Consider the following 26,045-nt stretch of genomic DNA (forward strand, 5'->3'; position numbering starts at 1 on the left):
CTTGTTTGACCACGTCCAGCTTTCCTTGATTCATGGATCTTACATTCCAGGTTCCTATGGAGAAAAAATCTTTACAGCATCGGACTTTCCTTTCACTACCAGACATATCCACAGCTGAGCGTCCTTTCGGCTTTGGCCCAGTCGCTTCATTCTTTCTGGCGCTACTAGTACTAGCCCTCTGCTCTTCCCCAGTAGCATATTGGACGCCTTCCGACCTGAGGGGCTCATCTTCCAGCGTCATATCGTTTTGCCTTTTGGTACTGTCCATAGGGTTTTCATGGCAAAGATACTGGAGTGGGTTGCCATTTCCTTCTCCAGTGGATCACGTTTTGTCAGAACTCTCTGCTATGACCTGTCCGTCTTGGGTGGCCCTGCACGGCATAGCTCATAGCTTCATTGAATTACGCAAGCCCCTTCGCCACGACAAGGCAGTAATCCATGAAGGGGTTAAGTACCCTATGCATATATATATAACAATTGTGCATGACACAAAAATGTCTTTCATTTTACTGGAACACGTTAAACGAGGCTGGACTGGCATTCAGTTTACAAAGGTAGATTAGCATAGCATTCCCCTAATCAATTCATTAATGTACTTCTACATGAAAGCTTAAACACAATTGTTAATTATGTCAGACAGTTATAGTATGCCAATTCTTGGATAGATTAAATTAAGTAAAACCAGGGCTTTTTTCCTCATAGAACGCTCAGAACGGAGTTCCGGCACCTTTTTTGGATGGAACCTTGTAGGGCAGGCAAGGCGGGTTGTATGACGTGTGAGTTCCGGCACCTTTTTCTTTTACAAAAAAAGCACTGAGTAAAACAGAGAATAAAGTAATGATTGAGCACTACTCACATCATGATCTTTCTTAGCTCAGAGTTCATCACCCATCAGATGCCAGCAAAGAAATAAACATTGCTTTATTTGGTCCTTTCATTGCCAGAGACCCTTCCAGCCTCAGTGACCTTAATGATTATATGCATTTGATTCGCTAATACTCTCTAATGAGATACTTGGTGTTTCCCTCTGATAACTGGCCTGCAACCATCCACCATTTTATTAAACAAGGTGGTTCTTGTTTAGCAACCACAATTAGGACTGGCAACCTGATTCTCAACTAAAGCAGTCACTGAGTAAAGCATCACAATTTTACATCAGCTTTCCTTTGCTTTGGAGACCTGCAAAAATAGACTAGTCACAGAATTGCTTTTTCATCAGTCCTGTGAACAGTTGCTATCAGTCACTAAATTGAGGACTGCATCTCTGTGGTTTATATGGAGTTTATATAGAAAATTGTGAGAGACAGATTTGCTTGAGGCTGGATCTTTGCTTTGCAGCACACTTTCTCCGGATTCTTCCCACACTGGTAACCTAATTTAGGCAAAGGTACCTTCAAATTGTAATAAAAAGAGGGAGGAGGGGGAAAAACCTTAAAAGAACTATTTTGTTGAAAAAGTCAAAGTTCCATTGAGCATATGAAAGTTTCTTCAAGTTTAAATTGAAATAAGATGAAAGATGAAACTCAATCTCGTAAGGGAAAGCAGAAGCCACGTTGAATTTAGGCGTGAAAGCAATGGACTGTACCATTCCGACTGCAGGTGAATCATTTTTAATGGGCTGATCCTGAAGCGATGCCCCGCCCAAAGGAAAAGAGAATAGTCATAAGCGTAGGAATGAAGGGCCGTTCGTAAAGGTTGTAAGTCAAGGACAAAAAGTGAGAGCATGGCCTCCATCTCTTAGCGCCCAGATCATTTGCAGCCCTCCCGGCGGGTCGTTTTCCTGCGTAAAACTCAAGGAGAGCGTGGCTGCGTGATGATTTCGTCCCACAAGTCTAAATGGTGCGAACGGCATTAAAATGCTGTCTCGATTTGCGTTCGACTTATTCAAAATAACGACATAGAGTATTGTTTGATATTTTTTTTCCACACCGGCCAAATATATTTCAGTAATTTTCAATATTTCTTTAAGGCCTTTTCCCCCCGCTCTCCAGCTGTGGAAGGCAGGTTGCCTCTTTGGAATTCCCCATTTCTTCAGCAGAGGGCGCCAGAGATAACTTCGATAAACTCGCGGGAATTGTTAGCAAGCGGCACCGAAGTCCGCGGATTCCCTTTTGGGCAAGCGAATCTTCCGCTCTGGCCTTTCGGGAGTCGTAGTTTTTTTGCCTCCCGCACAATGTTACCAGCGTGCCTTAATCCGGGAGACTCTATTTCCCAGCAGGTTCCTGAAAGGGAGGCGCGCGAAGCATCATGGGGCTCGTAGTTCAACCCTCCGCTGTCACAAAGCAGCTTAGCTGGGCAAGCCTGGCTCGTCAGGACTCCAGCTCCCAGAGGGAACGGCGGCACCAGCGGCAGCAGCTCTCGCTTGGCGGGGGAAGAGAGCGAGTGATCAATCACGGAAAGGAAGATGGTGGTGGAGCGAACGGCGTGGTTCCCCCGTGAGGCAGCGACCGTACCCGTCGATCCACAACGTAGAGGCGCCGCTCGGTCAGAAACCGTCTCCTGATAACCGCTCGATTTAGCCATGCCCCGATCACGCCGGGGAGAAGGTTCCCGCCGAGGCGGGCGAGGTAAGCGCGGGCAAGAGCGAGCGGCTTTGGGCGACCGACCGCCTGCGTCGTCGCCTCTTTGGGGTGGAAAGCCCGGCGGGAGCTTTCTCTCTCTCTCGAGAAGGAAGAGGAGGAGAAGGGCGAGCCTTAATCGCTCTGCCTGCCGGCTCAGCTCCGGTGTGGCCTTGGAGGACCTGTAGCAGCTGCCACGGCGGCAAGCCAGGCTGGAATGCCGCGTGTCAGGAGGGACCGGCGCGCCCGGAAAGCGGATCTTCTTCTCGGCTCCCTTGACTCTTACAGGCGCCCAGGGTGGAGAAGCGTGGGTGGAAAGTCTATTTTTATTTTTTTTATTTTTTAATTTATTTTTATTTTAATTCCATTTATATCCCGCCCTTCTCCGAAGACTCAGGGCGGCTTACAAGCTTAGCAGTGGTGTGGGTGGTAAATTTTGGGGGGGGGGGAAATATTGAAATGATATGTCCATCGCTTGCCCGGTACATTCACCTGAAATGTTGTTAATCCCCAAATTCGAGCAAATGTCTTTTAAATGAAAGAAGAAAATCCCACTTTCTGGTTTTCCAGTTCTTGACCCTGATTGAATATCCCTCCCCCGCTTTGGCCTTCTCTTTGCCTGCTTCTTAGGAGAGACTAAATGGTTTCCGGAATATAAGACCACATAGAGATCCTTGTTGGGAAGATAAACTGAGTTTCTACTTTGTTGAATACACATTGGTTTGTATGCATTAAAAAAGTGTATTATGCGGTGGGCTATGCAGGCCACATTCGCATGTGGTGTGCTGAGTGAGAATGCCTAAGTCTAAGATCTGAAAACAAGAAAAGAAGGGTGGACTCTGCCATTATGCTCTGACACGAACTAGCTGGATAATGTGACAGACTGCATAAAGTATATTGGTGTTCTAAGCTGTGTGAAATAAAGTAGGGTTGATAGAATAAGAGAAACAGGATGTGTTGCCATTGCATGGTTGCCTATCAACCAGCTCTTGTGCTGTTCATGTGCCCATCTAACTGCCTTTCTACCAGAAAAACACTGCTGAAACTTGTAGTTACAGGCATAGAATTCTAACTGCTGATATTATCTCTATAATCTAGATGAATCTGCTGTGGGTTGCTGAGAACAAATAAATTTCAGTGTTCACTTTTCATCTCACTGATTTACCACTCTGTTTTGTACTTTGATTTTTGTAAGTGAGAAAGTAGCTGTATCCACAGTTGTCAAGAAGTAATGCTTGTATTCCTGTTGTATAAAGAGGATTACATGCTGGCTTCATAGTTAAATGTTTAACACTTAATTCTCTGCGGCCTAGATGTCTCGGAGAAAGCAGTATTTGCCAGCTCTATACTATTTCTGCTATGGTCATCAAATGTTTATATGACCAAATGACCATTATATTATTTCAAGTAGTTTTTGTGCATTGCTGTGTTCAAAATTGAACAACTTGTGTGATAGTACACAAGTACAAGCAGCTTTTGTGCACAGAAACCCAGAGTGACAATATGAACGATGAAACTTTCACCATGGGGTGAAAAATGAGTGACTAGTTGGCTTCACACATTGCATTAAACCATAATACTCTTTGGTTTTGATTTAGTGTAACATTTGAACACAACCATGGCTTGTCCTAGAAAATATGGTTAAAACAAATCATGGTTTACTCTAAAATGAAAGGGCTTTGAATCAAATGGAGGGGAAATATAGTCTTTGACTTACAACCACAATTGAGCCCAAAATTTCTGTTGCTAACCAAGACAGTTATAAGTGAATTTTGCCCCATTTTACACCTTTCTGGTCACAATTGTTAAGTGAATCACTTCAGTTTTAAAATTACAGTTTGTTAAGTGAATCTGACTTCCCTATGGACTTTGCTTATCAAATGGTTGCAAAAGGACCTCAACACTGCAACCATCATAAATACGAGGGCAATTCAGAAATAAACCTCTGTTTGGTTATCAATGACAGACACTCGCAGATACAGAACTTTTATTTTACACATTAGAAAACTGTGTTACATTACTTTTAGACATAATTGCCATTCAAATTGAGGCACTTGTCATAACCTCTTACAAGGTTTGAAATTCTTAAGTATGGTTTTGTGTGTGTGTGATCAAAAATATCCCAATGGAACTGCTTCAGAAGTTCTTGGGTGTGTCTAGCGGTGTGCGGGCAAGCATTATTGTGAACCAACACCACACCGGAAGTGGTGCCATAGAAAATCCTCCCAAATGTGAAGATGCCAAAGGAGTACTGCTAGTGAAGTTCATGGAGCAACCATCAATTCAGAAGTCTACTGTGAAATGTTACAAAACCTCAGACAAGCCATCCATAATAAGTATCTGGGCATGCTGGTGTGGTGTTGGTTGTAGTTTTCTAATGTGTATAATAAAAGTTCTATATCTGCGAGTGTCTGCATTGATAACTAAATTGAGGTTTATTGCCCTCGTACATGCCAGTTGCCAAGCTCAGAATTTTTATTATGTGACTGTGGGCATGCTGCAAGGGTTGTCACTTTTGGAAAAAGTGCTGTTATGACTTCAAATGGTCACTAAACAAATGGTTGTAAGTTGAGGTCTACCTGTACCATTATAGAAGATGTGATGGTAGCCTTCCTATTATTCAACACTTAGATTTAACCTAATTGACTACATCTCATTCATCCTTGCTTCCCTTGTTTATATAAAGTAATATTACTTGCTTTAGTTTAGTCCATTGGCTGGATTCATCCAACATCTATACCTAGATGTGACTAGATGCTGCTGAATTTTTATATATATATAAATGCAGCCACTGTGATTGGCTTATTTTTCAGTATGGTTAATTCGGTAAACTATGATTCAGCTGACTGTGGGTTATTCTGTGCAAACAGAATAAGGATCTTATATTGAATTACGGAATTGTGAAAAACATTCGAATCTAGCATGTGTTGTAATTAAGCAGGCCAGGTTACCTTGCAGAAGGCCAGATTCTTATCTATGAAGTCTCCCGTTGTAGAAAAGTGAAATTCTCCACACACTGCATGAAAGCAGTGACACTTGTCATGTGTGTGTCTTTTCATTGTGCTAATTCAAAAAGAAAAGAAATGTGGCACGCTGATCTACTATAGAAATGTCACAAAATCCTCCTGTAATGCATGAAAGTAAACATGACGTAGTCAGCTAAACTACATGAATCGAGCTGGTTCCAAGGCCACCCAGCTGCTGGTGCCCTTAACACTTTGCATGATTTTTTGATGTCAGCCCTGGAAGAAGACCTGAGTTCCCCCTCTATATGTCATGGAACACTCCAGCTGGACAGCTGAATACTGGCTAGTTAGTCTCCTCTCTATTTATTATTATTTTGTAATATCCTCCATAAAACCTGGGATGCGTTACTTTGCTAAGTAACTTTGCTAAGGGGTGTTCATGGATGTGTTCTGCAGTTAGAAGAAGTGAAGAAGACATGCAGTCTTTGGACCCAGCAGCCCCAGGAGAAAAAACAGGAGTCATCTGCAACATTCAGTGTAATGACTACACACCAACTAGCAGTCGGAAGACATGATGGTTTCACAGCCTATGGACAGACTTAACCATATTTTCAGTTTGGAATCTGTGACCATCCTAGACAAAGCCAAGTCCAAAAATGCTAGGGAATTTCTAGAAGTCTGGCACTCTGACATATTAGCCATCAATAGACCCATAGACATAATCTATATACTATGCAAAAAAAGGCAATCAACAAGCCAAAAAGGGAACAAACCACCTCCCCACCAGCAATCAGCACCCAAATGAGCATAGATTAACTCCCAAGATTAACATCAGACCAACAATCAAGTAAACAATACCCCAAACAAGGATCTGCCAGCAAGCTAACTGTTAATAGCCCAACCAAAGAGCCTCCAAGACCATCCCACCAACAATGACAGGGCAGATCACTAGAATATAAACTGAGAGAAAACCCCACTCCTTACTAGCACTGATGATGTTTGGGTAAGGAAACGTCTGCAAAAAAAAAAACCAACCATGCTCAGAGAGCACCAAGGACCCCTCATTTCAACCCTGAGCTACAGATAATTCTCCTTTATTGGTAGAACTTCTTTTGACAGACTGAGTTTTCAACTAGCTGATTTATTATTTAAAAAACTCCTTAAAAACACAAGAGGCCATAATAATCAGTTCTCCATGCTCTAGTATCAACTAATAATAGCTCCTAATTTTCATTGGGTATATGGCTGCTTTTGAGGACTTGGGTTTGATATACAACAGATAGGCTGTAAGCCTACGACAAAGCACACTTGATTAATTGGTTTCCTGTATATTTCCAGGTATAATTCAAAATTATCAATGATTGTGCCATGGGTGCTGCTTCCCTTGAAACCTGTCAGTTCCTTGAAATTACCTGATACCACCCTTGGCTTGCACACTGGATGGAATCAGGGGCATGGGGACGTCTTCTCTGGTGGAATCCTAACTCGAATATCCTCCTTGGAATGGGTGGCTAGCATTTTTAAGTTGGTCTTTTAGGATTTTAGCCAGATCATTGAACAGTACAGGTAGTCCTCAACTTACAACAGTTTGTTTAGTGACTGTTCAAAGTTACAACAGCACTGAAAAATGTGACTTATGACAGTTTTTCAAAGTTACAACCCTTTGCAACATCCCCATGGTCATGTGATCAAAATTCAGATGCTTGGCAACTAGTTCATATTTACGACCGTTTCGGTGCCCTAAGGTCATGTGCTCCCCTTTTGCGACCTTCTCACAAGCAAAATCAATGGGGAAGCCAGATTCATTTAACAACCAGGTTCCTAACTGGTCAACTGCAGTGATTCACTGAACAACTACGGCAAGAAAAGATCGTAAACGGGGCAGAATTCACTTAACAAATGTCTCAGTTAACAACAGATATTTTGGGCTCAGTTGTGGTCATACGTTGAGGGCTACCTGTATAGTCCACTGGATTTTCTTCATAGTTCATTTTATTTTCTGCTGATGTATTTGGAAATTGCTACTTTTAAAAAAAAATGTGGGCACATTCTTTTCTGAAGTGCCAGAGTCTTTTAAGCTAGCATTGCCTTAAAAACTCTGCTCTGAAAGTTCTCCCACTCTCCATCTGTTGTGACTTTTTCGCAGTGTATTATTTTCAGCTTCCCTCTCTAAGCTCTCTGTCCTCCCATATATACCGTATTTATCGGCGTATAACACGCACTTTTTCTTCCTGAAAATAGGGGGCAAATGATGTGTGCGTGTTATACGCCGATATAATGTTAATGACCCATAGTAAATACCGCACAGCAGCGCGAAATTTAAGTTTTTTTCCTGAAATTTCCTTTTTAAAATGAGGTGCGTGTTATACGCCGGTGCGTGTTATACGCCGATAAATATGGTATATATATATATATAAAACAGGCATTTTTGCAGCTCTGTAGTAATCTTTATCTCCCCTGATTTCAGCCTTAACAATCTTAGCAGAGACCACTACAGCAGTGAAGGTGCTGTAAAGCCAGTGAAATGATTCTCAATCAGTAGACATTTTTTTCAGTTCCCTACTTAAAAGGTCTTCATGAAGACATTGGAGGAGAACCAAATACATGGTCTGTGGGGGATCCACCTTGAAGTGGAACACTGATGTAGGTTTCAGCGAGGACCATTCTAATATGCATTAGAGTTAGCCACCGATCCCCATCCCCCCACCCCCACCCCACCCCGTGGGACCAAACCTGACTTTCCACCGACTGCAAATTTAGGATGCTGGCTTCTTTTGGCATGTGTTAGCACGCTGTTTGCAAGTACTCACATTAAATACAGCTTCAATTGCACATGTGCATCAGTTCTTGCTCTTTGTCTGAGTTAGAAATACCAGATCACCTCTTGGTGATTGACAGCCCCTGCTGGTATAGCATGGTGACTCCAGCTTCCCTTTGTCCCAAGGTGGCACCAAACAGCCCTGTTTGCTTTGGGGCCCACCTGTGTGCTCAGTCACATCTGGCTTTTGCCACTGGTCAGCTTTCTGGTGTGTCAGCTGGAAAGCTAGAGACCAGTAACCCTTTCGTGGCACTCCCTTGGTGCTGACTTCTATTTATGGAGATGAGTAGTTTCGTGTCCCAGCTACACTGTTGCTAGGGTTAGGAGTTAAATTACATTTCCTGTTCCGAGGCCTCCTGTCTTTTGAATGCTTTGGGGGCTTCTCTGCTACTTGATCACACTGAAAAATGGAATTTGTGTTGTCTTATCCTGAACTTGTTTGTAGGCTGTGTTCACCTTTTCTATTTAGTAGAATAGCCTCTGTTCTCCCCAAAAATGTAAAAAAAAGAAACTCCCCATTTAAATATTTTAATCAAAAGCTATTGTTACACGTGTAACAATATTCTCAGTTTGGGGAGCATTTGATCATTGGTCTTCCTTTCCGTGCTCGCTTATGAAGCAGAATGTCGAATCTAAGTATGCTTTCATATCCTTTGTTGTTACGATACAGAGTAATAATATCTTAATTATTGCAGGCTAATCACCACCAGCGTGCTGGGCCTGGTGTAGCTTGATTTATCCCGGTCTAACAAGGGAAGACTAGCTGGCTAGGCACAAGAGTTGGCTGCCTTCCCAGCTGCCTCCAGCCTTACTTCTCCATCAGGCTATCTAAGGTGAAGCACTCTTTCAAATACAGTAGCCAAGCAGACTGGAGATGCATCAGAGCACATTGCTTGGAACATGGATGCCATAGCGGTGATACAGACAGACAACTAATATTAAAATACCTTTGGCACTTTTTTAAAAAGAAATAATGCACCAGGAGGTTAACCGCCCCTGGCTTAAAGCTAGGTCACACATTCCTGATGCTGCACCTGATGCTGTAATAAGTATGCTGTAAGCAGGTGCTGTCTTTACTTCAGAAATCGGCCGTTGAGATCTTACCTCACTCACTTAGCTTTCCAGGAGGCCCGCTGAGGCGATACATTTTCTCAGGCAGCGAAGCACGTTGAAGCTCTTTTAGTCTACATTTCTGCCGGCTTCAGTTTCAGAAAGAATTGATAGAAGCGACTGCGGCAGGCGGGCAGGCAGGCATGGCTTTTTGACCTGGGTGCCCAAACGATGGAGATTCTCCCGCCATAAAGGATGGCTTCATAGAAATTATGTAAGTGGTCACCCCAAATCCAGAGGCTAAACTCGACAATTTGTGGATAGCTGGTCCTTAAAGTATGAAAGCATTAAGAGCTTTCTTCTCTGTTAAGCCTCCTGTTTGCTTACTGGGACTATCTTTTAAAGGCTAATGTTTTATTCCTGTTTTGTTATTGTTTTTAGCAGTTATCCACGGTGGTCCGCTTAGAAAATATTTACCACATAGCTTGGATTCTGAACAAAATTATTTGTCGTCATAAATCTACCCCATGAGGGCTTTTATAGGTATTGAGCAAAGCCTGGTCCCTTAAAAGTCAGAGAGAGGTGATTGGGTTTCTCCCTGTTTCTTCCTTATTTTTGCACTTAGTGCTAATTATCTCCTAGTCCAGGCCTTCAGTATTTATCAGTAGAGTGTGCCAAAGCTGATAGGGCTAACTTTAGTCAAAGGCCAGTATCAGGATTATTGCTGTACATTGTAACAGAGCTATCTGACAATATAAAGGGATGGGATGGCTTTTCTTCTGGCTTTAGGTGAGTAGAAAAAACAACAACAATTCTCTCTGCCACCATTGCCTTTTTTAACTTTTTCTGATTATAGTCTTTTACACCAGAATGACTGTGGATTGATTGATCATTAATTGTTCTGCCTTATGTTAACCTTTGGGACGAATATTTTATAAGGTCTGTTATAGCTTAGAAGGGGATATTATGGAATATTATTGAAAGAGATACATTATTTGGGTAAATGTACTTTTAAAAAGTTCAAAGCATAGGTTCTGCATCCTGATCTAGATCTTAAGGACTTGCGGTTCCAGAACTAGCCTTGGTAGCCCGTATTCTGACTTTTAATTTTGCTTGTAATATCATTGACAGTAGGTTTTATAGTTTATTTTTGTGTGTGTGTGTGAAGTGGGTAGCTGTTTTTATTGTCCTGAGGCTTGGAGTTGCCTAGATTGATAATCTTTGTCTATGTTGTATTTTTGTGTATTCTAAGGTACAGTAATTGCTATTTCTTGATTTAGTTCTAAAGCATAATATAACTGTTAATGTTATTGATGAAAAGAAGAGATGCATTGTAGATAAGAGTAGTAAGAGTAGAAAGGAAACATAAAGCCTGATAGATCTGACAGTTGTATACTTCAACCTTCATCAGTCTCCCTTTCCATATGATGGGCATCTTGAGGAATGCTGCTTTATTAAGAATGTATGCATCCAAATAGCTACGTTATTTCTGTTTTGAGTTATTCCATCCCAAAAACTCCAAAGGATTTTTCAGGTACAAATATATGTTGCAATAGTAATATTTTAGTTATCTTTTATCAGGATAGTGAGTTCTCCTATGAAATAGTGAAAAGAATATTACTACTCTCTTGGTTTTTTAGATTTCTGATCAGGGGTGGTAATGTTTGTGGTGGCATAGTGACCAGCTTGTTGTGATTCTATGTACATCATTTTCTTGGCAAGTTGTCTTTCCCCTGGAGTAAAGATAATGCACTTCACACTCTTCCGATACAACATTTGCTAGACAAATTCTAAATCCAATGTAGGTGATCGCCGTTGTGATCTTCTTTATGTCTTCCTTTAGGTGCTCGTAGCAACCCCAAGATGGAGTCTCCAGCAAGTGATGATGAAGCAGCTAGTGAAGTGCTCAGTCATTATAGCAGTGCCAGTGAAAGTGCCAGTATAGCTGAGGAAGTGACTGGTGAGTGGAGACAAAAAATGGTTTTGAAAAACCCGATTGTTCAGTTTACTAAAAAAAAGCCATAGACCGGACTTTTTTTTAATCTGTTAGATAGAGATATACAGTATTGGCTTGCAAATGCTGAATTCTCAATAAAGTTCCGTAATGAAAATACTTTGGTTATATAAATATCTATTTAATCTACAATTCCAACACAATGTATTTTTGCTATTGGCAGCTTCTGCTTATTTTGTTATTATGTTTTGGGGTTCCCTAGACCAGGCATGTCAAACTCGTGACATCATGTGACATATTGGGACTGTTTTGCCATTGCCGGCAATGGGGTGGGTGCGGCTTCCGCATGACATGTCCGGCCCGTGGGCCGGCAGTTTCACACCCCTGCTCTAGACAGTGAGTTTTATTAAAAGCTACCACTTTTGGAAAAAAATACTAAAATAATTACTAAATAGTAAATAATTACTAAAATATTATCACAAAACAGAATAATTCAGAACGATGATAAAAAGAAAACCTAGTATGTAGCAATGATAAAGGTAAAAATCAGGGCTCTAAAAATGTCTTACACTAGCAGCAAGCTGATGGCCTGAATGGCTTTCAGCTGAATGGTTAAAAAAATTGTAAGCATTTTTATGCTAGTATTACAACCTCAGCCATTACTAATTTCATCTGAGCTAATTCTTTTAAAACTAGAGCACTGCTAGAACAATGAACAAGTTCAAGAACTGCCAAGAGCCTGTTGAACAAATGCGTGAAACAAAAAGCTTGTTGAACTGCTAGGATAAAGAAACTTTTTTGCAGTTCTGCCAGTACCATTCAGACCTGATTTCTCACCCTTGTCCTCCTTGTTCTAGGAGTGCAGGAAATCCAGGTCTTGAGTCTGTCTGGTCTGATATAGCTTTGTTCTTTTTCTTTTCCTCTCCTGCTGCTTTTCTCAGGAGGGGAAGCAGTAGATGAGCAAGCACAGCAAGAGGAAATGGAAGATAAATTAAAAGAATGCATCGACAATGTGATGGACAAAAGGTGAGTTACGTGTACTTTTGGGTGCCCAAGACTAGTATTTAATTTTGAAGCCAAAACTTTATAAACTGTGTCCAAAATGTCCAAGCTATTATTTTGAAATGAACTTGCTAATCCTTGATGTAAATAGACATATGCATATGGCAGAAAGTGAAGAAGAACTAAAGAGCCTCTTGTTGCGGGTGAAGAAGGAGAGTTCAAAACTTGGGTTGAAACTTAACATTAAGAAAACCAAGATCATGGCATCCGGACCTCTCAGAGGAACTAGAGATCAAATTGCTAACATACGCTGGATCATGGAGAAAGCTAGAGAGTTCCAGAAAAGCATCTACTTCTGCTTCATTGACTATGCTAAAGCCTTTGATTGTGTGGATCATAACAAACTGTGGCAAGTCCTTAAAGAGATGGGCATACCAGACCATCTTATTTGTCTCTTGAGAAACCTATATGCAGGCCAAGAAGCAACAGTGAGAACTGGACACGGAACCACTGATTGGTTCAAAATTGGGAAAGGAGTCCAGCAAGGCTGTATCGCCTTGCCTATTTAACTTATATGCAGAACACATCATGAGAAAGGCAGGGCTAGATGAATCAAAAGTTGGAATTAAGATTGCAGAAAGAAACATCAACAACCTAAGATATGCAGATGATACCACTCTAATGGCAGAAAGTGAAGAGGAACTAAAGAGCCTCTTGTTGCGAGTGAAGAAGGAGAGTGCAAAACTTGGGTTGAAACTTAACATTAAGAAAACCAAGATCATGGCATCTGGCCCTCTCAATTCCTGGCAAATAGATGGGGAAGAAATGGAGGTAGTGACAGATTTTATTTTCCTGGGCTCCAAGATCACTGCAGATGGGGACTGTAGCCAAGAAATTAAAAGACGCTTGCTCCTGGGGAGGAAAGCCATGGCAAATGTAGACAGCACACTAAAAAGCAGAGACATCACCCTGTCAACAAAAGTGCGTATAGTCAAGGCTATGGTCTTCCCAGTTGCAATGTATGGCAGTGAAAGTTGGATCATAAAAAAGTCCGAGCGCCAAAGAATTGAGGCCTTTGAACTATGGTGCTGGAGAAGAGTCCTGCGAGTCCCTTGGACTGCAAGGCGATCAAACCGGTCAGTCCTAGAGGAGATCAACCCTGACTGCTCTTTAGAAGGCCAGATCCTGAAGCTAAAACTCAAATACTTTGGCCACCTAATGAGAAGGAAGGACTCACTGGGGAAGAGCCTAATGCTGGGACAGATTGAGGGCAATAGAAGAAGGGGACGACAGAGAATGAGGTGGCTGGATGGAGTCACTGAAGCAGCAGGCGTGAGCCTAAATGTACTCCAGAAGATGGTAGAGGACAGGAAGGCCTGGAGGAACGTTATCCATAGGGTCACGATGGGTCGGACATGACTTCACAGCTAACAACAACATTACAGGTGACATGTATTATTTTCCAATAGCCTTTTCATCATTTTATTTGATGTTGTTGCACCACTATAGCCAGTTTATTGATGGCTCCACCTTCTGCTCCATCTTGGACAATGAGGCAGACCGAGCAGCTGGTGGATTGATAAGGTGACCTCTGAATTCGACACATCAGTTCTTCTTCCACAGGTTCCTATACCTTCTGCCTGGAGTTCATAACTGGTGGAAAATAAAACTGGACAAAGCAACATCAATCACACATTTTATCAGAAACAAATGGGCAACTCTGCCCACAATTTGCTTGCACATTTGGAAATTTGAGCTGTGGCATGGATTTTAATTTTGTTTAGCACAAATTGGTTTGGGGCAGGGTCTAAATTGAGAAGAATTGTCTTGACTGTGTGGAACTCTGTGTTTCTTGAAAGTCAGAAGTAACATCAGGCTGCATGCTAAGAACAATTCTCCTTGCAATAAGGTGGGTGCATAGAAGAAAGAATAGTGGGAACACTAACGCAGAATTGGATATATTTTTCAGCCCATTCACTTACTCGTGGGAGATATTAAGTTCTGTGCATTTGTTTTACCTTTAGGAAATTCTATTGTCATTTCCAGTTCTGAGAGGTTTTTTAGTAGTTTTACCTTTGGCAAATGTCTGAAATTAAGGCTTGTTCCAATAGAAGAGAATATATGTAACTCAGGATTAAACTATGGGGTCCTTGGTGCTCTCAGAGCTTGGTTGTTTGCTTGTAGATGTTTTATTATCTGATTAGGTGACATTATCAGTGCTGGTAAGTGTGGTGTTTGTTCCCTTTTTCTATACAATAGTTTACTCAGTTCTTTTCATAACACATGGACCTACTTTGACATGGAAAACTCACAGACAGAATCAGCCATAGTTTCCACTGGGAAAATGAAAATCCTAGACCAAACCAAATCACAAAAGACAAAGGAATTCCTTGAAGCCTGGCATTCAGACTAATCAGCCATTAATAAATAGAGCTAAACCATGTTTGCACACCCTTCAAATGAGAGAGTGAAAAAAATCTTGAGAAGTAAACAAAAATAACCAGAACATATCCTCTCTAGCAACCAACATCCAGATAAGTAGGGATTGATTCTAGGCAACCAAGCAGAACACAGTACCCTAATTGAGGAAATACCTAGGAGAAAATCATACCTCCTCCAACACTGGGAGGAGAAACTGCTGAATTTAAACAGGGAGCAAACCCCATACTCGCTAGCACTGATGATGTTACTTAGTCAGGTAATGAAACATCTGCAAGCAAACAGCCGAGCTCAGAGAGTACCAAGAACGCCACATTAAAACTTGGATCCTTCTTGGAGTGTTAGTCAGTTATATCCTTTCTGATTCTTCCCTTGGTTTTCAGTTCTTTTGACCCATCCCACCCAAGAACTAGTCCTCCCCTTTCCATCCACAGAGGATGCACTTGCTTACATCAGACCCTGAGCTTGGAGATCTGACATCCCTATTAGCACGTAGAAAATTGGAAGCTTTGCCAAAATTGTTACCACGTTGGCCAAGCTTGGCTCGATGCAGATCCATTGAAAAGATTTGGCGAAAGTTCACTGAGCCCTTGGCACAGTGATCTGCATTGCACAAATTACTGCTACCCTTATGGCCAGGCTTCTCAGTTATGCAGGACAATAACTGGACAATAACTTCCCACTTCCCCTTCTCCTTTTAACAAAAAAAAAATCAATTTAATCCTCTATGCTGATAACTTTCAGTGATTCTTTTTCATTCCCTCGCTCATCTTCTCTTGGAGCTTAAATAAAGAATGTTGGAGGAAATCATTATATCTTCACACTTTGGATCCTGGGGTTTGCCAACTGTGCATTTGGATTGCATTTTGCTCCCAGAAATATCAATCTACACAGTTTTTGGAATAATAGAATTATAGAATAAAGAATTACAGGTACTCCTCAAGTTACAATGAGAATTGGGGCTGGGATTGCCTTTGCTGAGCGATGTGGCTATTATAGCATGACATTACATGATCATATTGCATTATAGCCAATCCCAGTTGCTGTTATAATCCCAAGACACACTGGTTGTAAATGGGGATCCCAGGTAAGAAGTGAGAGGGGAGGTAGGGGAAGGCCAGGTGAAGGCCAATGCAGGCCACAAATGTGTTGGGGAAGGACCTGAGAAGCTTAATGCAGGCCATGAGCCAGGGAATGGATGGCACATTGGGACAGGAAGGTCAGGAGGACTTAGTAGAGCAACCTTGCAACCTTCCTCGATGGCTTTCCCATTGACTTTGCTTCTGGGAAGCCAGCAAGCAAGGTTACAAGTGATGATCACATGACCACAGGATGTTGCAACCATTATAAGTGTGAGCCGGTTGCTAAATGCCCAAGTCCCAGTCACAGGATTGTGGAAGTCTTGCTACAGCCAGAACCAATCATAAGCACCACTTGTTCAGTGTTGTTGCAACTTCAAACAGTCTCTGGACAAGTGATCTACCTGTACACATGCAACATGATATATGTATGAAGCAAACGTGATCATGTGCACATGTCTTTGAACCTGCATTGGTCTTCCCACCTCTCCTTTGCCAAAAATTAGATATTAAGGAATACATAATGTAGCGGTTACATCATAAAGACTCCATCAAATTGAACTTGTCTTCTGGTGACTACATATCCATGTAGTTTTCTTCTCTACAATATAGCATGGGTTTTATCATTGCCTTCTCACTTTTTTTCTCTTTTTTAAAACTTTCTAATCTAGCCCTGAGATCTCCTAATCATTTCCTATCCAAATACTAACCAGTTTCTACCTTGCTTAGGTGAGAAGGTTGCTTAAATATTGCTAAGTGCTTAACTCTGATGCTATCATTAGATTTAGGGTTGTTTTTTTTTCTTTGAAACCTTTTAGAAGGATAGTCTTAAGCCTCCTGTCTGCTATTAAGCAAGACTTTTTCTCAGCAGCAAGAAAAATTTAATGTGATATTCTGCTCAGGATTTATCTTATAATGTAGTAAGAAGAATTAATGTATTCTACAAGACTATTGTGAGAATAAAATAAGGGTAGAGAAGAGCAGATGCATTGCACTGAGCTTCTGTAGGATAACCAGGTTATACGTACAATGAAATAAACCTTTTCATGCACACCTTGCTGACTGGCTTCTAGCAAATACATTTTTTGCCATTTATGCAGGGATTTTGCTCTCATCACCCAGACAAAAGAGGTAAGTAGGTTCTTTCCTAAGGATTAGAGGCAGGCAATTGGCATTGGTCTATCGTGTCTCCTCTCTATCCTTTACTTTATAACTTAAGAGAAATACTCCAATATAAAATTTGGATGAACAATCTATGGGGTGGAATGGGGTTGGGAAATTGCACTGAAGATACAAGCAGAAAGTCAATCTGGACCCTAATATAATATGTATTAAAGAAAGTAGGAAAAAAGAGAAGTGCTGGGAAGCAGTGAACAGTGCAGAGTTAGGCTAGTTTCTCAAAGCCTATACAGTACCGTAGTAGCGATCCTGGTCACCTAGTATTATGTTAAGCTTAAATAGGTAGACTTACTCAAATCTTTTTATTGAACAGCTACAAACAGCAAAGAGGATTTTGCTAGTTTTTGCTGATTTTTAAATTTAGGGCGCTCTCTATTGTTGACTGCTCATTGTGGTACAACAAATCAAGCCGGACAACAACGCCTAAATCCAGAGCTCATCTTGGGAAACTAAAAATGGACAATCTTCATGGCTGCTGGTCTTGTGTATATAAAAGGAATTCTGACTGCAGCCTGATTGGCAGACAGCAGTTGGGCAAATGCAATACCCAGAATTTTTTAAGTTGGCAAATTTTGCCCAGTGGGTGCTTTTTGAGAAATCGCGGGTTAAATAATTCATTAAATTTGAGTATGATGCATCATTGGCATTCATGGTGATTGAGAGGGAGGACGTGGTTTCAGGCATGGTTTGGTGTCGCGTCTCTCATTTTCTTTCTCTCCTTCTCCCCCTCCGCTCCACTTTTTTGCCATTCTAGTGCCAAGACACGGCAGGCTGCCCTAGAGAGCCTGAGGCTAGCATTCTCCTCCAAGACGCTCTTTGACTTCCTGTTGGAACGCAGGCTTACCCTCACGGATTCCTTAGAGAAGTGCCTGAAGAAAGGTGAGCTTCCCAAGATTTTAGCCTTTGGGACTTGAATCACTGCAGTCAAAAGACTTCAGATGCTTTTGTCTAATGGCAGAATTAAGCATCTGCCTCACTTTTCTCCCACCGAAATCATTTGGGCTTGAAATAGTTGTAATTGATTGCTTTGCTAGTTCTTCATTGTGGCACTTTTTAACTTGCGCCTTACTGCAACTGGACACTTGGACTAATAAAATACTTATTAGCGTATCAAATGTGATCTCGCCAATCATTGCAAAGATCTTGTAAGACGAGTTGGTTTCTGAAGCTGGGAGGGGTGGGAGATGAGGAAGAGGAGGCTGACGTGTTCACCAGTGAAATGTTCAGCAAAGACCCTCCTGTCTTTTGCACATTCATTCTCTTAAGTGCCCCTGCTTACTCCGAGAACTTGGGAGGTGGTATCCTTTTGGGAAGGCTCAGTTAGCTTTATAATAGCCACGTAAGCAGACAGATATAATTGCCATTATCAAACTGAAAACAGAAGTTAATAATAACAGAGTAATGGCAAGTCATGCTTTTAACTGCTTAAGAATTCTCTTAAGAAGGGAATGAAGCATCTTTAGAAACACAAACTCTCTTGCAAAAGTCATAAACTGGTTTTCTTCCATCTGTGCTGCATTAGTAGAGAGGTGTATAGGGTCTCTTGTCTTTGATGACCAAGGAATAAAACACATTTCCCGTATTAATGTTGGGATTCGCTTACATCAGACACGCATGTATCTGTGGCCTTGGTTTAACTTTTGACGTTCCCTTTATGTCCTGCAAGTCTTAAAATAAAAAATAATAATAAAAAAAGATTTGATGGTAGGCCTATACGGAAAGGAGACGACATTGTGTGTCCTGTGTCCCCACTCTATCCAGTCTCCTTTTGCTCCCAGTGTCTGTGATGTTGTCTGCTTTTCCCTTCTCTGGTGTGGAGCCTCTGAATAGTTCTGTATCTCTTCCCCCTGCCAGGTAAAGGGGAGGAGCAGGCCCTTGCTGCTACCGTTCTTACACTACTGTGCCTTCAGATGGGCTCAGGGCCAGAAGGGGAGGAGGTCTTCCGCAGCCTGAAGCCGCTCCTCATCACCATCCTGACTGACTCCTCGGCCAGCCCTATTGCTCGGCAGAGCGTGAGTATTATCTCTTCCTCTGGTGTGCAGCAAAGGGTGATGCGGGTGGGAGATGCAGCGGAATCCTTGCTCTGAATGATTTTATCTTTTCCTTCCTTCCTTCCTTCCTTCCTTCCTTCCTTCCTTCCTTCCTTCCTTCCTTCCTTCCTTCCTTCTCTTATTTTGTCTCCCCACTGACAGTGCGCAACTGCTCTTGGGATGTGCTGCTATGTTGCTGCTGCGGATATGGAGGTATGCTGGGGTTTGGGCTGGCTGGTTGGAATTAGCAGAGCGTTAGTCTGAGAGCTCCCTTGTGCTGCAGCTGGGGAAGACTGCTTTAGCCGGAAAGCTGTAGCATTGACAAGGTGACCTAGTCTGGCAAACAACTAAGCTCAGAGAGCCCCACAAAGCTATAAACGGCAGACTTTCCCTTGTGGCTGTCTGCATTTCTCTCCTTGTCAGGTGCATTATATGAACACGACGGAGTTGTTCTTCGTCCAGGGGTGTCTCCGAAAGAAAAACGGAATTTGGAATGTCCTGACTCTTTTCATTAGCAGCAGAACTCTTAAGGGGGTCCTCGAGAAGGATGTGTTTCATTTTCTGTTAACTCCTGTCACACTTCAAATGGTATTCTGTCCATGCAGTAAGCATCGTTTTTACGAAGAATTTTAGTCTGAGCTCTAAGAAGAATGTCTATATTTTTTTAAATTTATTTACTAAATGCTTATGCTGCCCATCTCCCTACTTGGATGACTTACTATACTACATTAGAAGGTTTGTATATATTCGTTTATTGGTTCCTTTTTTTATCCTGCCTTTATGGAGCTTGCAGTGACTTAATTAATGTATTACAGTGTTTTTATCCTCAGAACAACTCTTTGGGCTAGATTAGATCAATTACCTGATGAAATTCACAGGATAATGTGAATTAGCTGTTCCTCATTCTAGACGGACATGTTGTCTACCTATTCATCATGTACCTGGAGTTTCAAGATGTAGTAGGAGACCACTGTTTTCACCTCTTTAACCCCAGGGCTGTCTGGGAAAATGAAAGTTGAGGTCCACCACATCCGATAGGCGTTAGATTGAGGAAGTGTATGTGTCCATTATACCACATGGACTATTTGGAATGGCATAGTGGTTGGGATTTAAAATGAGCTTGTTGAATCCCTGTCCCTAAATTTTTGCCAAGTATAAATTGTTGTATCATTGAATCACTGAAGTCCAACATTTTCCTAAACTCTGCCAAGTAATCCAGAGATCTGCAGTCATTCCCAATCTACTTTATAACTCGACTATATCTCAGTTGGAAACCGATTGGGGATAAAATTATTAATCTTGGATGTGAGTCAGTCTTGCGACATGTCACTGAAAGCCGCATATCTACTACGTCTGCTATTATCTTTTGTAGCTCACCTTATAAAAGGAAGCAGACTTTACTTGGTTCCCTTGTTCTTTTTTTGTTTGTTTCTTTTTTTTAACTTCTTGTTTTTATTCTTTCCTGTTTTCGGATAACGCTGCTTAACCATTGCCAAGCACGCACTAGTTGTGTAAAACCAAACTTTTAAAATGCACATATCCAAATGCCAGGAGGTGCAGTAAATCTAGCCAAGGAAAAATAGGAAGCACTTATTGTTAGCAATGAAGGAGAACATTTGTAGCTCAGGGTTGAAACGAGGGGTCCTTGGTGCTCTCCGAGCTCGCTTGTTTTCTCGCAGAGGTTTCATTACCCTAACCAGGTAACATCATCAGTTACCAAAGAATCCCTGACCGCCCCCGGCCACACGGACAGGCAAGACACCAGAATATAAACTGACAGCAAAGAGCACTCCTTACTAGCACTGATAAATGTTACCTGGTTAGGGTAATGAAACGTCTGCAAGAAAAAAAAGCTCAGAGAGCATCAAGGACCCCTCACTTATTGTTAGAATAAAAGAAAAGCAGAGAGCAAGCTTCCAGTCTGCTGAGCTTTGGTGCTTTAGTTTCTAAAATGCAGTCAGCCAGACCTCCTTGTACCGAACATGTTCAGCAGTAGGAGTTAGCCCGAGTTAAAACTATTCCTCTGCCTAACCTTTCAAGTTGAGGCAAAGAAGCTGCAATGAGAAAATTAGCCGTAGAAGGAAGGGCTGTATTTCCCACTCCTCCGTTCCTTCTCATAGTATTCTCCTAGCCTAGCCCATAGGGTGCTTTAGTTCAAGAGCAAAAATGGGAAATGTTCCTATAGGACAGCTTTGACAACCTCGGCTCTTTTATGACTCATGGACTTCAACTCCCAGAATTCCTGAGTCAGGAGTTGAAGTCCATGAGTCATAAAAGAGCCGGGGTTGCCTACCCCGTGGACTAAACCTATATGAGTAGCTCTAGCAAGTGAGCCATTCTTGAAGCACAGCAGAATTAGATCTAGAACGGTCAAGGGCCTACAGGTCAATAGTCGTCAGGATCGGGAAGCCATCACACTCTGAACCCCTAAAAGAGTAACTAGAACTTGTTTAGCTTATTGCATGAGAACTGACTGGTTTGTTCTCTTTTTTTTTCAGGACCTGGTATCCTGTCTGGTCTGCCTGGAAGGTATCTTTGGCACTTCATGCAGCAAAGAGGCCAGCTTGGCACCCTCCCACCACAGTCCTCTGCTCCAGATCTTGCATTGCAATGCACTTCAGTCTTGGTCGCTGCTCCTCACCATCTGTCCAGGCAGCCAGATTAAGAAGATCCTGGATGAGTGAGTTGATTCATCTTAACAGGCAGTATTTCTTCTAAGATGGAGGAAAGCCTTCTTCATTCTAATTGACACATAGAAACCATGATTTACTGCTTCACTGTAGGGAATCCATAGTTAGTTTTGCCCCTAGATCTTTTAGATGCAGAGAACAGGATGGTTGTTGCAAAAAAAAAAGATATAGCAGCAACCTCTCTGCAAAATAGCTGGGTGATTATGATGATTCTCCCCTTCATTGTTTTGTTAGTTATCCTTAACTATCTTCTTCCACAGACATTTACCTAAACTGCCTCTGATGCTCTCCAGTGATAATGTCAATCTGCGGATTGTGGCAGGTGAAACAATTGCACTTCTATTTGAACTGGCCCGAGACATAGAGGTATGAAATTACTCTTCTGAGTCTTTCAGCTATATATGCAGACATGCACAAAGACATATAATACTGTGTTGAGCATTTTCCAGTCAAGATGCCTTATAGGTCCATTGTGTTTAGAATAACGAAGTATTAAGTATTAGTGGAGAGGGAGCAATTATGGGAGAGGCCCATTACCTTCTCAAGCACATCTTGTGGCCCATTCTGGGCTTCCCAGTTATGTGTCCTAACTTCAGCGAGGAGACCAACAGCCACGCAGTAGGCAGGCAAGTGTGGTGCATGCAACTATGTGCAAGATTTTGGAGTCACTAGGGGCCAAACACATGCAGGGAATGAGTGAAGTAGCAAGAGGGAGGCAAGGAAGAGACACAAGGAGAGCTTGAGTGCAGGACGTTTGAAGGGTGTATTTGTGGGTGAGGCTTGAGGGGGTGTTTATTGCTGGGCCCACACTAGGAGAGTGTTGCAGTGGCAGAGAAACAAGCGAGAGGCGCAGTGGAAGCAGATGTGGCATGAAAACAGGAGTGGAATTAGGAAGGGGAAGCAAAAAAGCACGTGTGTGCTCAATAGGCTCACCAGGGTCTAAGGAGGAGGTGCAAAGCTAGTAATCAAACCACTCGTAATCCCAAAACATATAATGCCTTGAAAATGATGAGAGAAAAGCCACAGACTTGGTCAGGAACATGCCAAAGTTGAGAACGGAGGAGACAGGAATGAGAAAGCACAGAACCAGACCATGAGGCTATATATGCCAAAGTTGCTTCCAGCAACAAAAGGAAGTTTCTGTGAGGTTTAAATCCTCTTCCCATTACGATGCACAGACTGCTCAGCAGTTGCTGACAATGAGACGCTTGGCTTGCTTGAAGAGTTGATCGGTTACCACTTAACTCGTGAGGCCCTTTGGTTCTGCAGAGCAGAGGGTCTGCAAAACAAGGGAGTCACATTGCACCCAACTTGGCTGGAAGCCTTTGGGGTTAGTAGAGGAAGAGCTGGCCACTGATGAATCTGCAGGCACAGCACCCAGCAGGGCCTAATCTACCTACACTTGAAATCTGGCCCTTGGACCATGACCCCCCTCCCCAGGATGGCTAGCAGAAGTACTGTGGCCCTTGGGCTCATTCTAGTGGCTTGGATGATGAATGTAGATAACTCATAACTTTGGAATTGATATCATTGTGCTCTGACTGAGTTAAGCAGAATGATCCCTGGCCAAAGCTGGAGCTTAAAGAACCCTCACTCCATATTTGTAAGTCTGTATTCCCATTAACAGCCTGGGTCAAATCAATAGATACCATTTCCTTTTTGTAACTAAATGCGGGCCTGATCACTTCGTTTGCACAGGAGATCCTACGAGCCAGAACCGAGGCTGGTGATACTTCCTTTTTACCTGATCTTAGAGTGAGGCCCCATCCCCTCCCGCATTGCTGAAATCTTGTGAACAAGCTAAAAGTCATGAGATTTCAGTTATCTCACTTCAAGATGTATGAGATTTCATGCAAGATTAATAATCTCCCCAGATTTTGGACATGCTTAAGTACATAGTATTAATACCTATTTTAATTAGGGTAGATATAAGTGGTAGGGACGCGGTGGCTCAGTGGGTTAGGATGCTGAGCTTGTCGATCAGAAGGTCGGCAGTTTGGCGGGTCGAATCCCGAGTGCCGCGTAACAGAGTGAGCGCCTGTTACTCGTCCTAGCTTCTGCCAACCTAGCAGTTCAAAAGCACGTAAAAATGCAAGTAGAAAAATAGGGACCGCTCCGGTGGGAAGGTAACAGCGTTCCGTGCGCCTTTGGCGTCTAGTCATGCCGGCCACATGACCACGGAGACGTCCTCGGACAAGCGCTGGCTCTTCGGCTTTGAAACGGAGATGAGCACCGGCCCCTAGAGTTGGAAACGACTAGCACGCAAGTGCGGGGGAACCTTTACCTTTTTTTATAAGTGGTATTTTGGGAAAGTGATAACCAACCCAGCATCCACTGTAGGCTTCTCATTTTTTATAGGGAAGAGTAAAATAATAACATTTGAAAGAGATTGACTTATTCCTTGCTTCCCATGCAAGACGGGCTGCCTTTTGCCTAAACTGTGCCCTCTAGAGTTAACCTTTAGGCTTAAGATCTGACTTCATTTTGGCCTTAGGAGGACTTCTTTTATGAGGATACTGACCTGCTGTGCACCAAACTAAAAGCCTTGGCCACTGACAGCAACAAGTATCGAGCCAAAACAGACCGACGCAAGCAACGCTCCATCTTCCGCGATGTCCTGCATTATATTGAGGTGCTTCTTCCTAACAGAGCTTACCGGGCACTACAAAAGCTGTGCTAACTGGAATTTTGGAGGTTGGATGGGAAACGTGGCTCGGGAGGCCCCCTTCTGTTAAGCAGAGCTTACGGCTGTTTGGTTTTCAAAAGATCCTCGGGCACTTTTATTTCAGATCCTTACCCTCTCATAATCCCACACGTCAGAAGCATTCAAGTGGAGGCTAGAGAATCATCTTATCAGGAATGAAGCCTCCATTTGCAGTGAAGAGGAGACCTAATGACTTCCATGTCTCTTCCAGCTGTAGTCCAGATGGTGACTGTTCACTTTTGAGGAACAGCTACTTTGTGCATGTTGGGAGAAATTCCCTCCTTTTACATGTTACCTAAATGTTCCACGGCTGAATTTTAGTATAGAAAATAGATTCCAGTCTCTACCTTAAAATCCTATTTGTCCTGGAACGGACGGACATCTGTTAGAGATTTCCTCCCTTCCCCTCCAGAGCTGAGGAAAGGTGTGGGTGCTTGCACAGCCCCTTGCAATAAAAGAAGCAAAGTTCAATCACAAAACAGCTTTATGATAATATCTATCCCAAGTAGATGGCTGTACTATCCTGTTTATAGGGTATTATCATAAAGCTGTTTTGTGACAGTTCAGAGCCCTGTGTTGGCAGTGCCTTGGTAAGTTCTTGTGTAGCTTTAAAAAAAAACCTATAATCTTAAAGTAGTTTGTCCCTGGACTCGGCATCCAAGAAGCCTCAGGGCATTTCCCAGCATATGAGGAGGTAACAGAGTCCGAGGGTCACCCTTCAGTAGTGAGGTTGCGGGGGGAGAGAGTTAATGAAAGCTCTTATTTTGGAATCCCCAAGAGCATTTCTTCTTCTCCAGAATGGGGAGTGCCATGAGGAGACCATCAAGTTTGGACTGGAGTGCATGTATGTGGACAGCTGGGCAAGGAGAAGAACATACAATGCCTTCAAAGAGGCTCTTGGTTCTGGTGTCAGACACCACCTGCAGGTAAGCAGAGGTGGAATGTGGTGTGGTTTTGCTGAGAGATAGTAGCTTGGGACAGTTTTGGATAATTATGGGAAGCCAATCAAGACGGTAAGCATTGATCCATATAATCACCAGGTACTAATCTTAACTCAGTGGTGTCTAATTATTGCTGCTCAGTTTAAATATGGGTAGTGAAGCAAGCGTAAGATTTCAGCAGTGGACCACCAGAGTGGGATGCAAAAGTGATCTTCGGCTCCAGGGATCTCCTTATGTTAGCAGCCTCTCCCAGTATATCACCTAATGGCCTTCCTTCCTCTTTGCACTTCTCACCCCAGAACAATGAGTTGTTACGGGACACATTTGAGCTGGGACCGCCACTAGTCCTGGATGCAGCCACTGTTAAAGCCAGTAAGATCTCACGCTTTGAGAAGGTAGGCCATCAACGCTGTTGATATTTCTAGAGGTTTCTCCTTTAATTTGTTCAAGCTCTGTGTGGTTTTCTCTGATATCAGGGAAATAAGAAGCCTGCCTCAAAGGGAAAGATGGTAGTGTAAAATAAAGACTTCTCATTTCAAGCAATGCACAGGCTATATTTAAAAACCAGGCACTAGGAGTAAAATGGAGAAGGAACTGTTGCCTTTGTGCCTTGTTTCTGAACGTTCCAGAAGCTT

General features: G+C 42.5%; 1 protein-coding gene across 1 annotated transcript in view; it reads left to right on the forward strand.

Annotated features, from left to right (window-relative positions):
* Positions 1–2,288: 2,288 nt before the first annotated feature.
* The window catches only part of IFRD2 (interferon related developmental regulator 2), a 29,905-nt gene continuing 6,148 nt past the window's right edge, over positions 2,289–26,045 (forward strand). The window contains exons 1-11 of the mRNA XM_081317399.1: positions 2,289–2,567; positions 11,236–11,352; positions 12,288–12,372; positions 17,800–17,924; positions 18,900–19,057; positions 19,238–19,288; positions 21,574–21,755; positions 22,026–22,131; positions 24,260–24,397; positions 25,267–25,395; positions 25,710–25,805. Of these exons, the coding sequence (XP_081173525.1) occupies positions 2,522–2,567; positions 11,236–11,352; positions 12,288–12,372; positions 17,800–17,924; positions 18,900–19,057; positions 19,238–19,288; positions 21,574–21,755; positions 22,026–22,131; positions 24,260–24,397; positions 25,267–25,395; positions 25,710–25,805 (1,233 nt within the window). The 5' untranslated portion in view covers positions 2,289–2,521. The remainder of the gene's footprint in view (positions 2,568–11,235; positions 11,353–12,287; positions 12,373–17,799; positions 17,925–18,899; positions 19,058–19,237; positions 19,289–21,573; positions 21,756–22,025; positions 22,132–24,259; positions 24,398–25,266; positions 25,396–25,709; positions 25,806–26,045) is intronic.

This window comes from Vipera berus (assembly GCF_964194415.1).
Source record: "Vipera berus genome assembly, chromosome: 2".
Classification (NCBI taxonomy): Eukaryota; Metazoa; Chordata; class Lepidosauria; order Squamata; family Viperidae; genus Vipera; species Vipera berus.